Source organism: Akebia trifoliata, chromosome 10 (assembly GCF_017979445.1).
Source record: "Akebia trifoliata isolate Shusen 1 chromosome 10, ASM1797944v1, whole genome shotgun sequence".
NCBI classification, from domain to species: Eukaryota; Viridiplantae; Streptophyta; class Magnoliopsida; order Ranunculales; family Lardizabalaceae; genus Akebia; species Akebia trifoliata.
Genome location: NC_141384.1, coordinates 641,808 through 661,201, shown reverse-complemented (window position 1 = coordinate 661,201; position 19,394 = coordinate 641,808). Strand labels below are relative to the sequence as shown.

General features: G+C 33.5%; 3 protein-coding genes and 1 pseudogene across 3 annotated transcripts; 3 read left to right on the top strand and 1 right to left on the bottom strand.

Moving 5' to 3' along the window:
• Positions 1 to 1,624: 1,624 nt before the first annotated feature.
• On the top strand, positions 1,625 to 5,419 carry LOC147392567 (putative polygalacturonase At1g80170). Its single transcript, XM_086456399.1, has 11 exons — positions 1,625 to 1,630; positions 1,809 to 1,835; positions 1,968 to 2,099; positions 2,184 to 2,324; positions 2,462 to 2,632; positions 3,546 to 3,569; positions 3,921 to 4,128; positions 4,251 to 4,332; positions 4,452 to 4,560; positions 4,929 to 5,051; positions 5,153 to 5,419. The coding sequence occupies exons 1-11, from the start codon at positions 1,625 to 1,627 to the stop codon at positions 5,417 to 5,419; spliced, it is 1,290 nt and encodes a 429-aa protein (XP_086312525.1).
• A 1,728-nt stretch (positions 5,420 to 7,147) lies between these two features.
• LOC147392566 (putative polygalacturonase At1g80170) lies at positions 7,148 to 10,153 on the top strand. Its single transcript, XM_086456397.1, has 9 exons — positions 7,148 to 7,252; positions 7,347 to 7,487; positions 7,569 to 7,739; positions 8,337 to 8,360; positions 8,557 to 8,764; positions 8,879 to 8,960; positions 9,083 to 9,191; positions 9,674 to 9,796; positions 9,884 to 10,153. The coding sequence occupies exons 1-9, from the start codon at positions 7,148 to 7,150 to the stop codon at positions 10,151 to 10,153; spliced, it is 1,233 nt and encodes a 410-aa protein (XP_086312523.1).
• A 2,966-nt stretch (positions 10,154 to 13,119) lies between these two features.
• Positions 13,120 to 16,618, top strand: LOC147392565 (putative polygalacturonase At1g80170). Its single transcript, XM_086456395.1, has 10 exons — positions 13,120 to 13,134; positions 13,274 to 13,402; positions 13,497 to 13,637; positions 13,704 to 13,874; positions 14,118 to 14,141; positions 14,338 to 14,545; positions 14,660 to 14,741; positions 15,824 to 15,932; positions 16,172 to 16,301; positions 16,392 to 16,618. The coding sequence occupies exons 1-10, from the start codon at positions 13,120 to 13,122 to the stop codon at positions 16,616 to 16,618; spliced, it is 1,236 nt and encodes a 411-aa protein (XP_086312521.1).
• An 856-nt stretch (positions 16,619 to 17,474) lies between these two features.
• Positions 17,475 to 18,947, bottom strand: LOC147392564 (putative sugar phosphate/phosphate translocator At5g25400 pseudogene; annotated as a pseudogene).
• Positions 18,948 to 19,394: the final 447 nt, after the last annotated feature.

Here is a 19,394-nt window from a genome sequence, read left to right as displayed (position 1 = left end):
AAAAATTGATAAAAAATCGACGATCCACATTCTAAATCACTTTTAATGGGGTTAGAAGTTTCAGATTGGGCTGATTTTTTCTTTTTTGGATGATCTTCCCATCATAGAGATCATCCTCACAAAAAATCAGCTCAATCCAAAATTTCTAACCCATATTTTAAAATTTTATTAAAAACGAAAGTTTTTACATATGTTTTCTCATATGGCCCTTGAACCTGACCCAAACTTAAATTGAAGGTATTTGAGTGTAAAACAATTAAAAATAATGGAAAAAATAATAATTTGCCACAGCATGAGATTTATCGTTTGAGGTAGTGATGATCCGGCAGGTTAGAGAATTGGAGTCTTTTTTTTGGTCAGTTTAGCAAGGCTCAACTACAAAAATATCAAATTTTTGTTTAGAATAATGCTGGAGTGACATCAATTCACATTTTGCTGAGGTAGAGGTGTTTATGGAACCATAAATACATTTCATCGAGATGCGAGTGTGAATTGAGGTCCCTCCCGCACAACTCTTCTGTTTAACAAACAACCCTTTAATCATGGTGGATAGATCTCAAAACAAAAAAAAAAATAGGGTTGGGATCTGTTGACTCACAAGAAAATACATGATTCCAACCGTTTGGATACCAAATCCAACAGTGGAGATTTATGTGCATCTAGATAACACATATCTATGAGATACTTATCTCGAGGATAAATCTCAACCAATGGATTTTGTGTTTAGACGGTTGGGATCTTGTGTTTTTTTCATGAGTCATCTTCATGGGTCAAACCATCTTAACCCAAAAAATATCTTTTTTATTATATACTCAGCTAAAATCCTTTAACCAGTATTTTAAATTACAAATAAGTCCTTTTGATACGTGTAAGTTTGCACATGCTACCTTGAACATAAAAAAATAGAGAAACACTTTCCGTAGTAAGATATTTTTTTAACCTCAAATAGATAACCAAATTGGCAAATCCAAAATCACAACCCTTTAGATTTCACGAAAAAACTCAGGTAAAAAAAATTCAAAAACATAATTTTTTTTAGAGTTCATCCAAGGTTTTGAAAATGGACGGCTAATGATCTCCCACCGAACCCTCAAATTTTATATTAAAATTAAATGGTGAATTTTTTTTATTTAATTATTTTTTTCCTCTTCATCCTTGTGGCATCGCATCAAGATTTTGAATGCCTCAATGTGAGCTCAACGACTCTTAGTAAGATTTGAAATATTACTAAGTAAGGTTAGACCTACGTGTAAAAAAAAACTTACGACTAAATCTAGAAATTTTTCCATGATGTGCTCAAAGAGTGGAAAAGGATTTGCCTGTACATCATTTACCTGAATCACGAATTGGTAAATTTCCCTTATTTCTATGGTTAGAAGCAAAAGATATATAAATTTAGATTTTGGAATATTAAGAGTAGATTCGTGTTGGAGTGACCTCAAGCTGGAACCTCATATCGCACTTTTTGACATGAAAGTGGATAGGAACCATAGATGCTTTTTCACTCGTATCTATATGAAAAACATTTATGGTTCCCATCACTTTCACCTCAAGAAGTGCGATATGAGGTTCCAACCCGAGGACTTGCTAAAAATATTTTTAAGATATTTAATCATTTTAAGCTATGATGGTATTAAAAAAAATGTAATTTACAAAAAAGTTTTGTTGTTTTATACATACATGGTTGGGATACTAGGATTCACTTAAAAACTTCTAGATTTCTATTTTATTTCACAATGAATTTAAGAAAATTCATTGTAAGTCACTTAGCTTTTTTGTTTTGTTTTGTTTCTGTTTTTGTTTTAAAGGGTTCAATCAGAGACTTAAATACCATGGTAAGAGGCTTTTTATTTAACTTATTATTATTTGATATTTTTTTGCATTTGGTTCAAGAACATATATACTTCCCATTATTCCCCTCAATTTGCTTGCATAACAATCCCAACATTTCTTATAATTCTTCACAGGGTATTTTCACAAGTACTGTATTTGTCATACTAGCATGCTTAACAACAGTTGCAGTTTCGACGAACAATCTAAAGTACTTCAATGTTTTAGATTATGGAGCTATTGGTGATGGCCATACCGATGATTCCAAAGTAAATCTTTTAAACTTTACTTCATTAAATTGGCTTTCCTCTATATAAAATCTAATACTTATTAGTTTTATCTTCCAATTTTAGGCATTTCTAGCAGTGTGGAACGATGCATGTGGTTCCGAAAATGGGGTCCCTTCGAACTTAATTATTCCAGGAGGAAAAACATTTTTAGTTAATCCCACAATATTCAATGGTCCTTGCAAGCCTAAGAATATAAGTGTTTCTGTATGGAATTAATATTTCTTCTTGTTTCTTCTTTTAATTTTTTTTTATTTTTTTATTTTACGATATTGCTTACATTATTTAAAAAGTTCGAAATACAATTGACAATTTGTTTCCAAAAAATTTGCTTTCTATTTTAGATATATGGAACTGTTAGATCTCCTGAAACTACTAAGACGTGGAATGGGATTGATTCAAGGAGATGGCTCGCATTCAACAGTGTTACTGGGCTCACTGTCGATGGTACTGGCACCGTCGATGGACAAGGCTGGAATTGGTGGGCCCAATCATGCAGAAATAATCATAATAAGGTACTGAAATTCTTATAAAGATGAAAGCAATTCTTATTGCATGTGGCACAAAAATAAAAAATTTCACCCTTTCGGTTGATTAAACATCATGAAATGTTGATCACTTTTTTTTTTTGAAATGTTGATTATAGTATAAATATAGAATATTTACTTTTTGGACTTACAGTGATATCGAGTGTATGACTGAGATGGGAGGGAAAACACAGGTTTCCTAGGGTTTAGTAATACATTTTTAAGGAATCTCTAGGAATATCTTCCCATCTCAAAAAACTGGTTTTGAGACTGGAATTTTCATTTCTAAAATTATGACAAACTAGGTGGCATGTGCAAACGCACATGTCTCAAAAGGGCCTATCTGTAATTTAAAACAGTATTGGTTAGTTTTTGAATATTACAAAAGATATTTTTTGTAATTTTGAAAATTAACTAATATGATTCTGGTTGTGTGGTTCAATTTTCTTGGGTTTTGATCAAAATGACTCTTATTATATATATTATGTTTAACTGTAAAGGTGGGGGAATTTATGAGATTCAAAATTTGGTGTCGAACCACGTCTACTCCACCTTCTCTCATTATAATAGTAAAGATATGTGGGATACAAAGATTGTATTAAATGGTTCAACCAAAGAATAAGGTGTCATCTCATGGGTTTAATCTACTTTACCTCATCCCTTTAAAAAAATTGAATTTGTAAAATTGGAATCACTTTAGGTCAACTTTTCATGTAGTTAGTATTAATGCCTTGTATGGAAGCTTATAAAAAAATTTCCTTAAAAGAAAATGTCTTTAAGGACAAGATTTTCAAAGCTTCCTTACAAGACCTATTTTGCTATTCAAATGTTGTGTGTTTCTGATAGATTAAATGTAGATAAAATCTTCTAATGCAATCTTTTTTTGGTTCAATATTTGCAGGGATGCACAAAAATGGCACCAACTGTAAGTACTTAATTTACCGTTTTTAACTCTTCTTCAAATAAAGAAAAAAATGGATTAGCATGGTCAATTACTGAATTTTAAGATTCTTTTTTCACATATTTTTGAAGACTCGTGATAATCTAACTCCCCCACATGGCATACTCAATCGACTCCCTGACGTGCGGTGTGCCAGAACCATAGATTTCCTTTCATCAGGATACACAACTGCACAGATTTATGGGGATGCATGGTTGTGTATATGGTGGGGGAGTCATATTATCACCACTCATTTTTGAAAACCTAGGAATTGATATTGTTACATTGGATTGTTCCAACTTCAAATGATATGTTATTATTATTAATGATTGGTAGGCGATAAAGTTCATTTCTTGCAACGATTGTGCTCTAAAAGATGTGAGCTTCACCAACAGCGCCAACACTCATATCCTCGTACAGGGGTGTAATGGATTTCATGTTTCTAATTTAAGAATCAATTCTCCTAAAACTAGCCCTAATACAGATGGGATTCATATCGAAAATTCGAAAAATGTGGTCATCGAGAATACAGACATAAAAAGCGGTTCTTTTTTTTCCTTTTTACATGCTTTTACCTTTCGAATGTTCCAAATTCTCCATATTAGTCCTTCAAAATAAAAATTAATTGCTTTTTTGACCGATCTTGTAATACATTATGATTAACAGGTGATGACTGTGTTTCCATTGGAGATCACACTTCAGGAATTCGAATCAATAACGTTAACTGTGGACCTGGTCATGGTATAAGGTGGGCAGATTTTTATCGATTATACAGAATTTTTTTAACATAATTAATATTACGCGGCAATGCAATGCAACTAATGATTTTATACTTGATGATAATATGAATTTTTCTATTGTTAATAGTATTGGAAGCTTAGGTAAGGGAGGATCATATGTGCAAGTAGAGGACATCTATGTGAGCAATGTGAATTTCCATGGATCAACAAATGGAGCACGGATCAAGACATGGCAGGTATGAAATCATCATGGAATCGTTATCCCAAAGATTTGAGATCAGCTGTACGGATTCTCATTCCTCCATCCAAGTCTCTCTATCGAGCTATATCTCATGTTATTAGTTGCACTTATATTCATATCTCCTGTTTGTTGACTTGAACCCATGAGCCCAAAAGTAGCATTTCAATATGTAAACAAATTAAGCTATGGTTCTAAACTTCTAATCCCCACTGTCACTACCTCAATCCACGTGACCAAATCATCTCAATCAATTTTCTCTTAGTTATCGTCTATTGGTTACATTTTAATTACTAATTCATTCGTGCTCAATCCATCATCTTTTTTATTATTATTAACATTCATTTTTTTTTAATTGTTATGTAGGGTGCAACGGGTTATGCTCGTGATATCACATTTGAGAATATTAACTTCACTTCTGTGCAAAATCCAATAATCATTGATCAATATTATTGCAGCAAAGATGTTAAGGGCAGCTGCGACAATATGGTATAACTTGATTATGCCCTTATATATACATAGAACACAAGATGATAAATTCTCACAAAAGACCAATTTAAGTAACTGAGTTTCTATTTGGTTTTTTTCAGGGAAGACATGTTAGTGGAGTTCACATAAGCAATGTGACATATAGGAAGGCATTCGGTACGTCGAGCACCAATGTGGCTATTAAACTTGCCTGCAGCCAGTCGGTCGCCTGCACTGGAATTCTGATGGACTCAATAGAGCTGAATTCATCGAGACATAGTCATCATCATCATCATCAAACCCAAAAAGTGACCTCAAGCTGTACCAATGCTCAAGGAATAACCCATGGAGTCATTCAACCAAATGTTCCATGTTTGGTTCCACAATAAATTTGAAGATTAGTTTTTTTATATTATTGTTGCTAGGTTTATTTGAGATACCTGCACCCTTAGATGATAAACCTTTTGTTTTTATTTTTTATTTTATTTATTTATTTATTTTTACAATAGTTTGCAGTTCATTTAAAATATATTGAAGTTGTAGATTGACAGAATTGCCCATCAAGGACATATATATTTATCAATTTGTTTATTTGCATAGTGATGGTGAGTGAAAAATTAAAATTTTATAGTGCAAAATTTTCTATTCTGCTTGGTGGCCATCAGGAAATCTCATGCAAAATCATATCTTGTGCTTGGTTGATTCTTGGAGGTTAGCCTCACTAATGATTCACTTAGCTAGGGTTGTGAGTTCACATAGTGGTATCCAAAAACATGATCCGTTGCTACAGGGACGTGTATTAAGAACTTTGATTAATCTTATTTTATAAAAAAAATATTTTCCACATTGAATTTAAATCTTAAATTTGAGAGTCAGTCGCTGTCCATTTTCGACACCTTGTATAAAGCTCAAAACAGATTTATTTTAATATTATTTTCTTTTGAATCTGAGTTTTCCATGAAATCTTAAAGGCTGTGATGTAGGATTGCAAATGTGGTAATCCATGTTGGCCTAATGAGTAAGATATCAAATCTTACAAAGTTGGTAAGGAAAATGTTTTTCAAAAAGCTTTCATTGATTTTCTTGTTAAAACATGATAAGATGTAACCTCTTGATAGAAATTCTTGTTATTCATTAATATGGCGGAATACCAATTTTGCCCAGAAGATAAATAATTAGCACAATTGTGTGAGATATGATCATCATTTCCTTTAAATGTTTTAAAAGGAAAAAATATTACTCTTTCCATTATCTTTTCAATCTCATTTCCTTTCATGTACAAGGAAAGAATTTTAACTTTCCATTATGTTTTCAGTTAAGATGTCAATCAATCCTTGATTGGATATTCATTTCATTTCTTTATCAATTAGTTATATTTTTATATCCTTTATCATGTAATTATTTGCATACTAAAATTAATTTTTATTGTTCTATAAATAAATGGATGAGATGATCATAAAGATTAACCCACCAATTCTAGATTTTCATTTTCTTTCATCATATGCAATCAAGAAAATTATTTTTACATCCAAAAACAATATAAAATACTACTTGAAGTTTTTATTCTAAAGGGATCAATCAGACCGGGATTCAAGATCAAAACTCAGACGTAAATACCATGGTAAGGAGCTTTTAATTTAATTTAATCTTACATACATTTATATATATAGCCAACGTGTTTTATTCTATATGGGCTAAAAGTTTTAGAATGATCTGATTTTTTGTGAGGAGGATCTCTATGGTGAGGAAATAATGTTAAAAAAAATTCAGCTTATTCTGAAATTTCTAACCCTAATTTATAAGTAGAAGAATCATAGACTGTCAATTTTTACAGTTAGTTTGTAATCACTTGTCATGGGGTAAGAAGTTTTGGAATGAGGTGTTTTTTTGTGAGGACGATCTCCTCACTATAGCACAAAAATCAGCTTAGTCTGAAACTTTTTAGTCATATAAGACAAAAATTTGTCTACTTAACATTGTCCATATATATATATATATATATATATATATATAATATATATATATATATATATTATTAATAACAATTTAATCCATTTAATAAAAATTTGAAAATTTCTTATAATTTTTGACAGGGTATTTTCACCAGTGTACTTGTCATGTTAGCATGCTTTACTTCAGTCGCAATTTCGACAAACAAACTGCCCTTCTTCAATGTTTTAAATTATGGAGCTATTGGCAATGGCCAAACTGATGATTCCAAAGTAATTAAATCTTTTTAAACTTTATTTCATTAAATAAATTAGTATTCGTCTAAATAAAATCTAATAATTATTAGTTTTATCTTCAATTTTGTAGGCATTTTTAGCGGCATGGAACGATGCATGTAGTTCAGAAAATAAGATCCCTGTTAATTTACTTATTCCAGGGGCAAGGACATTTTTGGTTAATCCTACAATGTTCAATGGTCCTTGCAAGCCTAAGAACATCAATGTTTTGGTATGGAAATATTTATTATTATTATTATTTATGACCGAATTGATAATTTGATTCCACTTTTTCTTCTCCATTTTGTTTTAGATATATGGTACTATCAGGTCTCCTGAAAATATTCACACGTGGGATGGGGTTGATGCAAGTAGATGGCTTGCATTCAAAGGTGTTAGTGGGCTCACTGTTATTGGTCCTGGCACCATCGATGGACAAGGTTGGAATTGGTGGAAACAATCATGCAGATACAATTACAATAAGGTACTTATATTCTGATAAAGATTAAAACAATTCTCACATATATAGATGAGGCAGAAAATAAAATAAAATCACTCCTTCGATGTATGACTGAGATGGGAGAAGAAACATATTGGTCTCCTAATAATTATACATTTTTTCAGGGAATCTTTAGGAATATATTCCCATCTTAGTGAAACCTCACTTTGGGCTAGGATTTTGCTTTCTAAAATTATCACAAATGGTGGGGTACAAAGATTGTTTTGAATGATTTAACGACAAAATGAGTTCTAATACCTTAAATATATAGTTACCTTGATAGCATAAAAAATGAGTCTAATAATTTAATTGCATTAGATGAATTTTTCGTATGGTTAGGAGTCTCTGAAAACATTGATGTGAAATGAATGAGATAATGTTATTTGTTCTTTCTTAAGATTTTTAATCTAAGATCTTGTATGAAAGCTAAAAAAGAATTTTTTTTTTTTTTTAAAGTTAAAGATTTCCAAGAATATATTTTCTAAGTTTCCTTAAAAGGCTTAAATTGCTATTCAGATAATTTGTCAGATTGAGTGCACTTGAAATCTTCTAATGGAATCTTTTTTTGGTTTAATTTTGCAGGGATGCACCACAATGGCACCGACTGTAAGAACTTAACTTACCATTTTTAACCCTTTTTTCAAACAAAAAAAGAGAGTGTATTGGTACTGTTATATAATTAATGAAATTTATAACTTTTTTTTCACATATTTACAAAGCCTAGGAGTAGATATTGTTGCGTTGGATCAACGGAACTTCTAACATTTTTGATTTTTTTCTTTCTTTTGTTAACCATCGGTAGGCAATCAAGTTCATTTCCTGCTATGATTGTACTCTCCAACATTTGAATTTCATCAACAGCGCCAACACTCATATCCTCATACAGGGGAGTAATCGGTTTTGGGTTGCTAATTTGACTATCAATTCTCCCGGAACCAGCCCTAATACGGATGGAATTCATATCGACCGTTCTACAAATGTGGATATTCATGATACAGACATAAAAAGCGGTAAATATTTACATTTTTTTACCTTTCGAACATTCCCAACTTCTCCATGTTATTCCTTAGAAATGAAAATTTAGTTTTTGACCAATCTTATATCATATTAGTTATAATTAACAGGTGATGACTGTATTTCAATTGGAGATCATACTTCAAGAATTTGGGTCCATAATATTAACTGTGGACCTGGTCATGGTGTAAGGTGGGCATAGTTATACCGATAATATAGAATTTATTTAACAGATTTAATAATACGCGGGGATGAGTCATGACAAATAATTTATATATATGATGATAATATATATTTTTTTCAATTGTTAATAGTGTTGGAAGCCTCGGTAGGGGAGAATCTCATGCGCAAGTAGAGAACATCTATGTGAATCACGTGAATTTCCATGGATCAACAAATGGAGTTCGGATCAAGACATGGCAGGTATGAACTCAACATCTTCATCATCAAAGCCTTATCCAAAGATTTGGGGTTGGCTGAACTAATCTTATTCTTTCATCCATGCCTGTCTAGAGCTGTTTCTCATGTTATTGCAAGTGTATTTATATCCGCTTTCATTACCTTTTCTTGGTATTTTGATTGGACTTGGACCCGCGACCCCAACTGAACTATTGGTCTAAGCTGCGTCTTAGCTACCTTAATCCATGTTCTTTGTCTCCCTCTTGCACTCTCACTTTATAGACTTTTTTTTTATTTAAATTTATTGTTTAGTGAGCAACGTTTTACATTTTCATGGATGTTCATGTTTATAGTCATTTTTAAAAATTTTCCAACCATCTAAATCACCATTCTTATCTTTTCTAGGTTCAATTTATTAATATGACACCTACTAAATTCTATTAATCATAGTTAATCTTATTATATTGATAACATTCATGTCTTTTATTTTTATTTATTATATATAGGGTGGAATGGGTTATGCTCGTAATATCACATTTGAGAATATCAAATTCACTTCTGTGGAAAATCCAATAATCATTGATCAGTATTACTGCAGCAAAGACGTTCCTGGCAGCTGCGACAGAAAGGTAATATGAATAACCCCTTACATGAACGATAATCAATTCTCAAACAAAGCTCGTGATAACTGAATTTGTATGTTGTTGTTTCTGAAGGGAAAGCATATTAGCGCGGTTCAAATAAGTGATGTGACATATAAGAATGCAATTGGCACGTCGAGCACTAGGGTGGCAATTAAACTTGACTGCAGTCAGTCTGTCGCATGCACTGGAATTTTAATGGACACAATAAAACTGACTTCATCCATGAGGCAACATCGTCTTCATTCTCGTCGATCTCAAATTGTGACATCAAACTGTGTCAATGCCCATGGAACAACTAAAGGGGTCATCGAACCAAGTGTTCCATGTTTGGTTCCACAATAAATTTCAAATTTATCAACTTGTTTCTCTCATGAAGTAATTTAAAATTTATTTGGAGGAATAAAGTGACAAAATTGCAAATCAAATTTATCAACTTGTTTCTTTGGATAATAACAGTGAATTGTTCGACTTGAATCCATAAGCGAGATCACCACCCAATAGCATGTTTTCACCAAAAGCAAAGCTCAATTTTTTAAGGAGACATCATTTCCTAATCGCTTCTCTTTCCAGATTTTACAAAGTTAATCAGATGGAGTGCTCAGAGGTAGTGCAAGAAATGTCATTGCATGAGGTGTTGCACCGATTCATTTAACCTCTACACCTCACTAGTGAAAGTTTGGACACCCCACCAAGGAATTTGAGCAACATCACTGATTGGGGAATATATATGGCCAGAGATGAATTCAGGTCTTACAGTTATGCACATAGGGTACAAAAGATCTGCTCTGGGAGAGAGTTTTGCTTATCTCAAGCTAATCCAAAGAGTGTTATAGGTAGTTTTTTGTTTCTGTACCAAAGTGTCTTAACGTTATAGAAGATGTCCCAGCATCCTTAGCCCCCCAACTCGTCTGTTCTATAAATTCTGTATATATGACCATCTGACATACATTGCCCCATTTAAGTGAGTGGATGTGCTTGGACAGATGTATTCAAGTTCGCTAAGTAAATAAATAAACGTGATCTCTACCCAAACAAAATATTGTGAGAAAAAAAGGGGAAAAATAGATGTAGGATGAAATCAAGTGATTTTTCCCAACCATCAATAATAGCAGTTAGATGGCACAAAGTAAGAATTTCGATACTAAATTAGCTCTATATGCAGTTAAATAACCTAAAAATCTAAACCACCCAAACAAAGAAACAATGTGCATGCTTCTTTTATAACTAAAGTAACAAATCTAATCCATCGATATCATATACAATGGAACACACATCCAACACAATGAATTCTTTTGTGGCATCTTTATTTACCCAATTGGTTGGAAGAAATATACGATCAAGATTGATCATGTTAGAAGGTGATGAATTTTTATATGATCTGCCAATCTTATGCAGCCCTCCTCCATTACTTGGGATAGTATTGGGTTTACTATTGATAATTTAATGTAAAAAAAAGTTAAAAAAATAAAAAAATACTGCAAAGTGGGATATTAAAGTCTAAGAAATGTATGAGTCATGATCATAATCTTTTTATCTTTTAAAAGGAAAGAATTTGCTATTTCCATTTTCTTTTCAATCTTATTTCCTTTTATGTATTAAAAGGAAAGAATAGGCTTCTTCCATTCTCATTTTAATCAAGATGTCAATAAATCCCTTGTTTGGATGATAAATTTCATATCTTTATCGATGGGTTGTATTTTTAGATGCTTTATCATGTAATTATGTGCATTCTAAAAATATTTTTTTATTCATTGTTCTATAAATACATGGTTGGGATGATCATAAGGATTCAACAACCAATTCTAGATTTTCATTTTCTTTCATGATATGCATTTGAGAAAATACATTTCAATACCAAAAAACAATATAAAATCCTCTTGAAGTTTTTAGTTCAAAAGGGACCAATCAGACCAGCGTGTAAGATCAAAATTCAGACGCAAATACCATGGTAATGAGCTTTTTATTCAACTTAATCCATTATTATATGGGAAGCGTTCAAAGGCCGTAAAGAGAGCCAGACATTTTTCAAAATAGGGGTTAGAAGTTTTAGAACGGGCTGATTTTTTGTGAGGATGATCTCTATGGTGAAGAGATCATCCTTACCAAAAATCAGCTCATTCTAAAACTTCTAACCCCAGTTTACACGTTGAAGAATCGTGGACTGTTTGATTTTTGTAAATCACTTTTGATGGGGTTATAAGTTTCGGAATGGGCTGATTTTTTGGTGAGAACGATCTCTTAATCATAGAGATCATCCTTACAAAAAATCAGCCCATTCCGAAACCTCTAACCCAAACCCATACATTGAAACAATGTGTGGCTCTCTTTAGGACTTCCGAACGCCACCCTTATTATCTATATATATATATATATAGGGGGGCGTTCAATGGCCAACTTTTTAGCAAACTTTTTGGCAAAACATTTTTCAAAACATGAGTTAGAGATTTTGGAATGGGCTGATTTTTTGTGAGGATGATCTCTACGGTGAGGAGATCATCATCACCAAAAATCAGCACATTCCAAAACTTCTAACCCCATCAAAAACAGTTTACAAAAAGTGGACGGTCCACAATTTTTCAGCTTGTAAACATGGGTTAGAAGTTTTGGAATGGGCTGATTTTTGGTGAGGATGATCTCCTCACCGTAGAGATCATCCTCACCAAAAATCAGCCCATTCCAAAACCTCTAACCCATGTTTTGAAAAATGTTTTGCCAAAAAGTTTGCTAAAAAGTTTGCCCTTGAACGCTACCCATATATATATATATATATGGGTCCCTATCCGTGGCCAACAGTTTGGCAAACATTTTGGCAAACACTTTTTCAAAACATGGGTTAGAGGTCTTGGAATGGGCTGATTTTTGGTGAGGATGATCTCTACGGTGAAGAGATCATCCTCACCAAAAAGCAGCTCATATCAAAACTTCTAGCCCCATTTTACAAGTTGAAAAATCGTGAACCGTTCATTTTTTGTAAACCATTTTTGATGAGGTTAAAAGTTTTGGAATGGGCTGATTTTTGGTGATGATGATCTCCTCACCATAGAGATCATCCTCACCAAAAATCAGCCCATTCCAAGACCTCTAACCCATGTTTTGAAAAATGTGTTTGCCAAAATGTTTGCCAAACTGTTGGCCATTGAACGCTACTCTATATATATACTAGGACAAAATCCTGTTTTGTATAATAGGTATACATATATGATTGTACATATAGGGACGTGTTCGGGAGACATCTAAAATTGACAACTATTTTTACACAATCCTATGGATTGTGTCCATTTTTTCAATGTTTTCCACAACACTACCAGATGCCGTTGGATCTTGTAAAATTGATGACATCCAAGAGATGTAAAAATAGTTTTCACTTGTTGTAGATGTCCCTCGAACACGGCCCATATATACAATAATAATAATGATAACAATTTTAATCCATTTAATAAAATTTCTTATAATTTTTTACAGGGTATTTTCACCAGCGTACTTGTCATGCTAGCATGCTTTACTTCAGTTGCAATTTCGTCATACAAATGGACCTACTTCAATGTCTTAAATTATGGAGCTATTGGCAATGGCCAAACTGATGATTCCAAGGTAATTATATATTTTTAAACTTTATTTCATTAAATAAATTAGTATTCCTCTAAATAAAATCCATCAATTATTAGTTTTATCCTCAATTTTATAGGCATTTCTAGCAGCGTGGAACGATGCGTGTAGTTCAGAAAATACGATACCGATTAATTTACTTATTCCAGGAGCAAGGACATTTTTGGTTAATCCTACGATGTTCAATGGTCCTTGCAAGCCTAAGAAAATCAATGTTTTGGTATGGAAATATTTATTATTATTATTTATGATTGAATTGATAATTTGATTCCACATTTTCTTTTAGATATATGGGAATATCAGGTCTCCTGAAACTATTCGCACGTGGGATGGGATCGATACAAGTAGATGGCTTGCATTCAACAATGTTTCTGGGCTCACTGTTATTGGTCCTGGCACTATCGATGGACAAGGTTGGAATTGGTGGAACCAATCATGCAGATACAATAATAATAAGGTACTCAAAATTCTAATAAAGATTAAAACAATTCTTTCTTATGGCTAGTAATATCTGAAAAGATTGATCTGTAATGAAGATGATCATGTTATTTGTTCTTTATCAAGATTTTTAATCCAAGGTCTTGTATGAAAACTTAAAAAGAAATGTTTTTTAAGTAGAAGATTTTCAAGGTTGAGTGTACTTTAAAGTTGAAATCTTCTAATGCGGTTTTTTTTTTTTTTTTTTGTTTTAATTTTGCAGGGATGCACCACAATAGCACCAACTGTAAGTACTTAATTTACCACTTTTTACCCTTCTTCAAAAAAAAGAAAAGAAAAAAAAAAGAGTGAATTAGTATTGTTAATTATCAAATTTTGACCTTTTTGACATTTTATTTTTCGAAAGCCTAGGAATTGATATTGTTGCAGTGGATCAATTGAACTTCCATATTTTTTGATTTTTTTTTTTATAAAATCGGTAGGCAATCAAGTTCATTTCCTGCTACGATTGTACGCTCGAACGTGTGAGCTTCATCAACAGCGCCAACACTCATATCCTCATACAGGGGAGTAATCGGGTTCGTGTTGCTAATTTGAGTATCAATTCTCCTGAAACAAGCCCTAATACAGATGGTATTCATATCGATGGATCTACAAATGTGGTCATCCACGATTTAGACATAAAAAGTGGTAAATTTTTACGTTCTTTTACCTTCCAAACATTCCGAATTGTCCATATTATTCCTTAGAAATGAAAATTCAGTGTTTTGACCAATCTTATATCATATTAATTATAATTAACAGGTGATGACTGTGTTTCCATTGGAGATCATACTTCAAGAATTTTGATTCATAACATTAACTGTGGACCTGGTCATGGTGTAAGGTGGGCATATTTATATCAATAATATAGAATTTGTCTAATAGAATTATTAACACACAGTGATGAACCATGGCAAACGATTTATGTTGACATAGGTCCCTATACGTTCCCTGACGTGGCATGGGGTAGAACCACATATCTTTTTCATCGGGATACACAATTGCACTTCCCCATAAATATGTGTGGTTGTGTATCTTGCGGGAAAATAACTATGGCTTTAGCACATGCCACATCAGGGGGCTTATGGGGGTTCAGAAAATCATTATTCATGATATATATATAGGGTCCCGTTCGCCACCCTTAGTTTTACCACACACTTTAACAAACGCATTTTGTCTTACATGGGTTAGAAGTTTCGGAATGAGCTGATTTTTGGTGAGGATGATCTCTATGGTGAGGAGATCATCCTCACCAAAAATCAGCTCATTCCAAAACTTCTAACCCCATCAAAAATGGTTTACAAAAAATGGACGGTCCACAATTTTTCAACGTGTAAACATAGGGCTAAACATTTCGGAATGGGCTGATTTTTGGGGAGGATGATCTTCTAATCATAGAGATCATTCTCACCAAAAATCAGCCCATTCCAAAACTTATAACCCATGTAGGACAAAAAACGTTTGTTAAAGTGTGTGGTAAAACTTAGGGTGCTGAACATTTCCCATATATATATATATATATATATGGGTCCCGTTCAGCAACAAACATTTTGGCAAAACATTTTTCAAAACATGGGTTAGAGGTTTTGAATGGGCTGATTTTTGGTGAGGATGATCTCTATGGTGAGGAGATCATCCTCACCAAAAATCAGCCCATTCCAAAACTTCTAACCCCAGTTTACAAGTTGAAAAATCGTGGACCGTCCATTTTTTGTAAATCATTTTTGATGGGGTTAGAAGTTTTGGAATGGGCTGATTTTTGGTGATGATGATCTCCTTACCGTAGAGATCATCCTCACCAAAAATCAGCCCATTCCAAAACCTCTAACCCATGTTTTGAAAAATGTTTTGCCAAAATGTTTGTTGCTGAACATTTCCCTATATATATATATGATGGTGAGATATATATTTTTCCTCTGTGAACAGTGTTGGAAGCTTAGGTAGGGGAGGATCTTATGCACAAGTAGAGGACATCAGCGTGAACAACGTGAATTTCCATGGATCAACAAATGGAGTTCGGATCAAGACATGGCAGGTATGAACTCAACATCATCATCATAGAACTGGTTATGTTTTTACATTTTCAAGGACAAGTTCATGTTCGATATAATCATTTTTAGTTTTTCTAAGCATCTGTATCACCATTCTCATCTTTACTTGGTTCAATGTACTAATGTGGTGCTTATTGATTGCCCAATATTCAATTCTATCAATACTAGTTAAATCTTATTATATCGATAACATCCATTTTTTTTGTTTGTTTGTTATATATAGGGCGCATCTGGTTATGCTCGTAATATCACGTTTGAGAATATCAACTTCACTTCTGTAGAAAACCCGATAATCATTGATCAATATTACTGCAGCAAAGACGTTCCTGGCAGCTGCGACAAGAAGGTAACATGTATAACCCCTTACATGTACGTCGAAAAATTCTCACATAAAAGACCGAAGTATCTGAATTTGTTTTTGTTTTTTCTGAAGGGAAAGCAAGTTAGCGCAGTTCAAATAAGCAATGTGACATATAGGCATGCATTTGGCACGTCGAGCACCACTGTTGCCATTAGACTTGACTGCAGCCAATCTGTTGCCTGCACTGGAATTCTAATGGACACAATAAAACTGACTTCATCCCAAGTTGTGACATCAAACTGTATCAATGCCCAAGGAACAACTAAAGGGGTCGTCGAACCACACGTTTCATGTTTGGTTGCACAATAAATTTCAAGAGTAGCCTTTCAATGTATGTTGCGAAGAATCTGCACCATAGATGATAAGCTTATCCCCTCTCTGCAGTTATTTAAAAGAATAAAGTGACAAAATTACAAATCAAATTTATCATCTTGTTCCTTTGCATAGTAACAGTGATGCCGATAGTCGAATATTTCTTACTAGAGCAATAATGTTTCTTTGCAGAATTTCAAGTAATTATCCTTCCCTGCTCCAGCATATGAAACCCATCTTGGGCACCATCCTCTGCTTTGTGCAACTAAGAATAATATAATTTTCAAGACTTTATCGGATCTCTAAGCCGTGTTAAATAACCAAAAAAGTCCAAGAAAACCAAATCAATCCAAATCTTAAGAGAAAGATGATCAATATCCTAGAACAATATTTTTTTTCTTAGAGTTACTAATTCAAATGATACGTGATCAATCCTTACAAACACTCAATATTCATGCTTCTTTTATAGCTAAGTAACAAAATTTGATCCATCATATACAATCGAACACATCCGACATAATGGATTTTTAAGAAACTGAAATGCAAATAGTAGTGTGAGAGAACTATTTTTCATAGTCACCTACTTAAATTCTACAATGGGTCGTTACAGAAGGATTAAGTATTCTTGTTCTTGAGCTCCACCGTTGCACCATTTTGAATTCATTTTCTCGAGATCATTTGTTTTTCAAGATAATAATATTTACTCAACTCCCAACAAAACAGCTTAAGAAGATCATATATTAGACCACCATACATCATCGTTAGAGAAGCAGTCCATTGCATTATTTTTCCTATCAACGACATGAAATTAACACAATTTACAGTACAAGAAGAGAAGATAATTCGAACAAGATGAACAAACAGAGCTAAATAGATAATCATCTAAATTTCCCACAAGTGCATAATCATACAATTAAAAAGAAGCGAAGAAATCCGGATGGACTTCAGGATTCTTTCTACTAACATACCAAGAATGGAAAAATTAGCAATAGATATTAGAAAATCATACCCAAATCGAAATCTCGCCTAATTTAAACCAGCAAAATAAACTGAGACAACCCATTTCCTTTTCTCCTCCTATAGGATCCCATTCTTCCATCAAATTTTCTTTTTTTGTTCAAATTTCACCTAAAAATCCCCCTAATTCCATTCTCGGATCAAGTCTGCGAAGCAGTCTTCCCACCTAATCCCTCCCCCCCTTCTCTTTCCTCCAACAACCTCCCAGCTTCCTCATCCACCTGTAGAGTCTTCTTCTGCGCTTCCTTCGCCTTAAGCGCCTTTAATTTCACCGAATTATAATAACAAACACCCAAGAATGCAAGCCCATAACCAATCAAATTTACAGGGGTCACTGTATCTCTAATCACAGACCAAGAAAACCCAATCAGCAACCAATCCTTCACAACCCCAGCAACATTCATAGTTAACGCCGAAGTCTTCCCAACAAGCAAAAACACCGCAAGATTCAACGCAAATGCACAGAAAGAATTCGTCCCAAATATCACCCAATCAAAATTAAAACTTGTTCTCTCCTTCAACAAAGGGAATTCGACAAAAACCCATGGAACAAACAAGAACACCAAACAACACGGCGCGACATAATAAAGAGATGTAATCGGATTAAACGAAATACCCTTTGAAGTAAGCAAGATCTGAATCAAAACCAATCGAGTCGCCTCGAAAACAACCGCACTTAATTGCAGAATTACACCCCAAGAATCAAATTTTGATTCACCATAAGCAGCAATTGCGACACCAATCGAAATCGAAACCATATTCGCCATTGATTCAGCTTTAAAGGTTTCTTTCTTGAAGAGCACACTAAGGGAGTAGACAGCGACTGGCATTAGGGCTTTGAGCATTTGAATGAAGGAAACAGAGAGGTAGATATAGGCTGAGTTTGAGAACCAGAGGCTTAGGGAGTAGAGTGCTCCGATGGGTAGGACGGATGAGATATAGAGATCACGTGACATGGTGACTGGTTCGACGAGATTGAAGACTCGAACGAGGAGGAAAGCGAGGGAAGAACAGAAGGCCATGTGAATCATTGTTAGAGAGATGGGGAAAGGCCAATTGTACATCTTTTTGTCTAAAATGTATTTGTTGTAGACTATTACAGTGAAGCTTAAGAAGATCCAGATACCTACGTAGGCGTACGATAGCATGATCTTCTTCACTACGTTCTCGCTCAGAGAACCTACTTTCGCCATTTTCGTTTTCTCTGTGAAAGAAATGGAGGGGATGCGCAGGTTAAGGAGGGATAGATCTGGGGTGGGAATAATAGAAGGTGAGGTGTCGGTTGTGTCTCTGAGTTCTTCTTTGTTATGAAGAAGAAAAAAGGTCAGATGGGAAAAGACTATTGTAACCTTTAATGATGATTGACGTCTTAAATGGAAAATACTAGTTCAAACAGCATTTGATTTCAGATCGTCAAACGTTCGTAGGAGATGGAGTTCCTCTAGATTCCAATATCCACAACCTAGATCTTAGTCATCTTTGTTGAACTGCTATTGGCACCCTAACTTTTACTTATTATATCCTAATTTTTAAATTACTTATCATATTCCAAAAGTTTGGTTCAAGTTATTACCTCAACAAGACAAACCATTGAAGCACATTTCAAACAACTTCAACAGTTATCTACAATTAGGATTAAGTTGATGTAAAATCCAAAATTCAGAAATCTAAAACAATAAAAATAAAAAGAAAAAAAGTTTCTATTGACAATGCAACTTTTACTTATTTTCAACCATTGACTTATATTCTTGGGTGA

Coding starts and splice junctions, on each gene's coding strand:
- LOC147392567 (XM_086456399.1), top strand. Junction 1,836..1,967: donor TCAGAGACTTAAATACCATG/GTAAGAGGCTTT, acceptor AATTCTTCACAG/GGTATTTTCACAAGTACTGT. Junction 4,129..4,250: donor GAATACAGACATAAAAAGCG/GTTCTTTTTTTT, acceptor TATGATTAACAG/GTGATGACTGTGTTTCCATT.
- LOC147392566 (XM_086456397.1), top strand. CDS start 7,148: ATGTTAGCATGCTTTACTTCAGTCGCAATTTCGACAAACAAACTGCCC. Junction 7,740..8,336: donor GCAGATACAATTACAATAAG/GTACTTATATTC, acceptor TTAATTTTGCAG/GGATGCACCACAATGGCACC. Junction 8,765..8,878: donor TGATACAGACATAAAAAGCG/GTAAATATTTAC, acceptor TATAATTAACAG/GTGATGACTGTATTTCAATT.
- LOC147392565 (XM_086456395.1), top strand. Junction 13,875..14,117: donor GCAGATACAATAATAATAAG/GTACTCAAAATT, acceptor TTAATTTTGCAG/GGATGCACCACAATAGCACC. Junction 14,742..15,823: donor GGACCTGGTCATGGTGTAAG/GTGGGCATATTT, acceptor CTCTGTGAACAG/TGTTGGAAGCTTAGGTAGGG.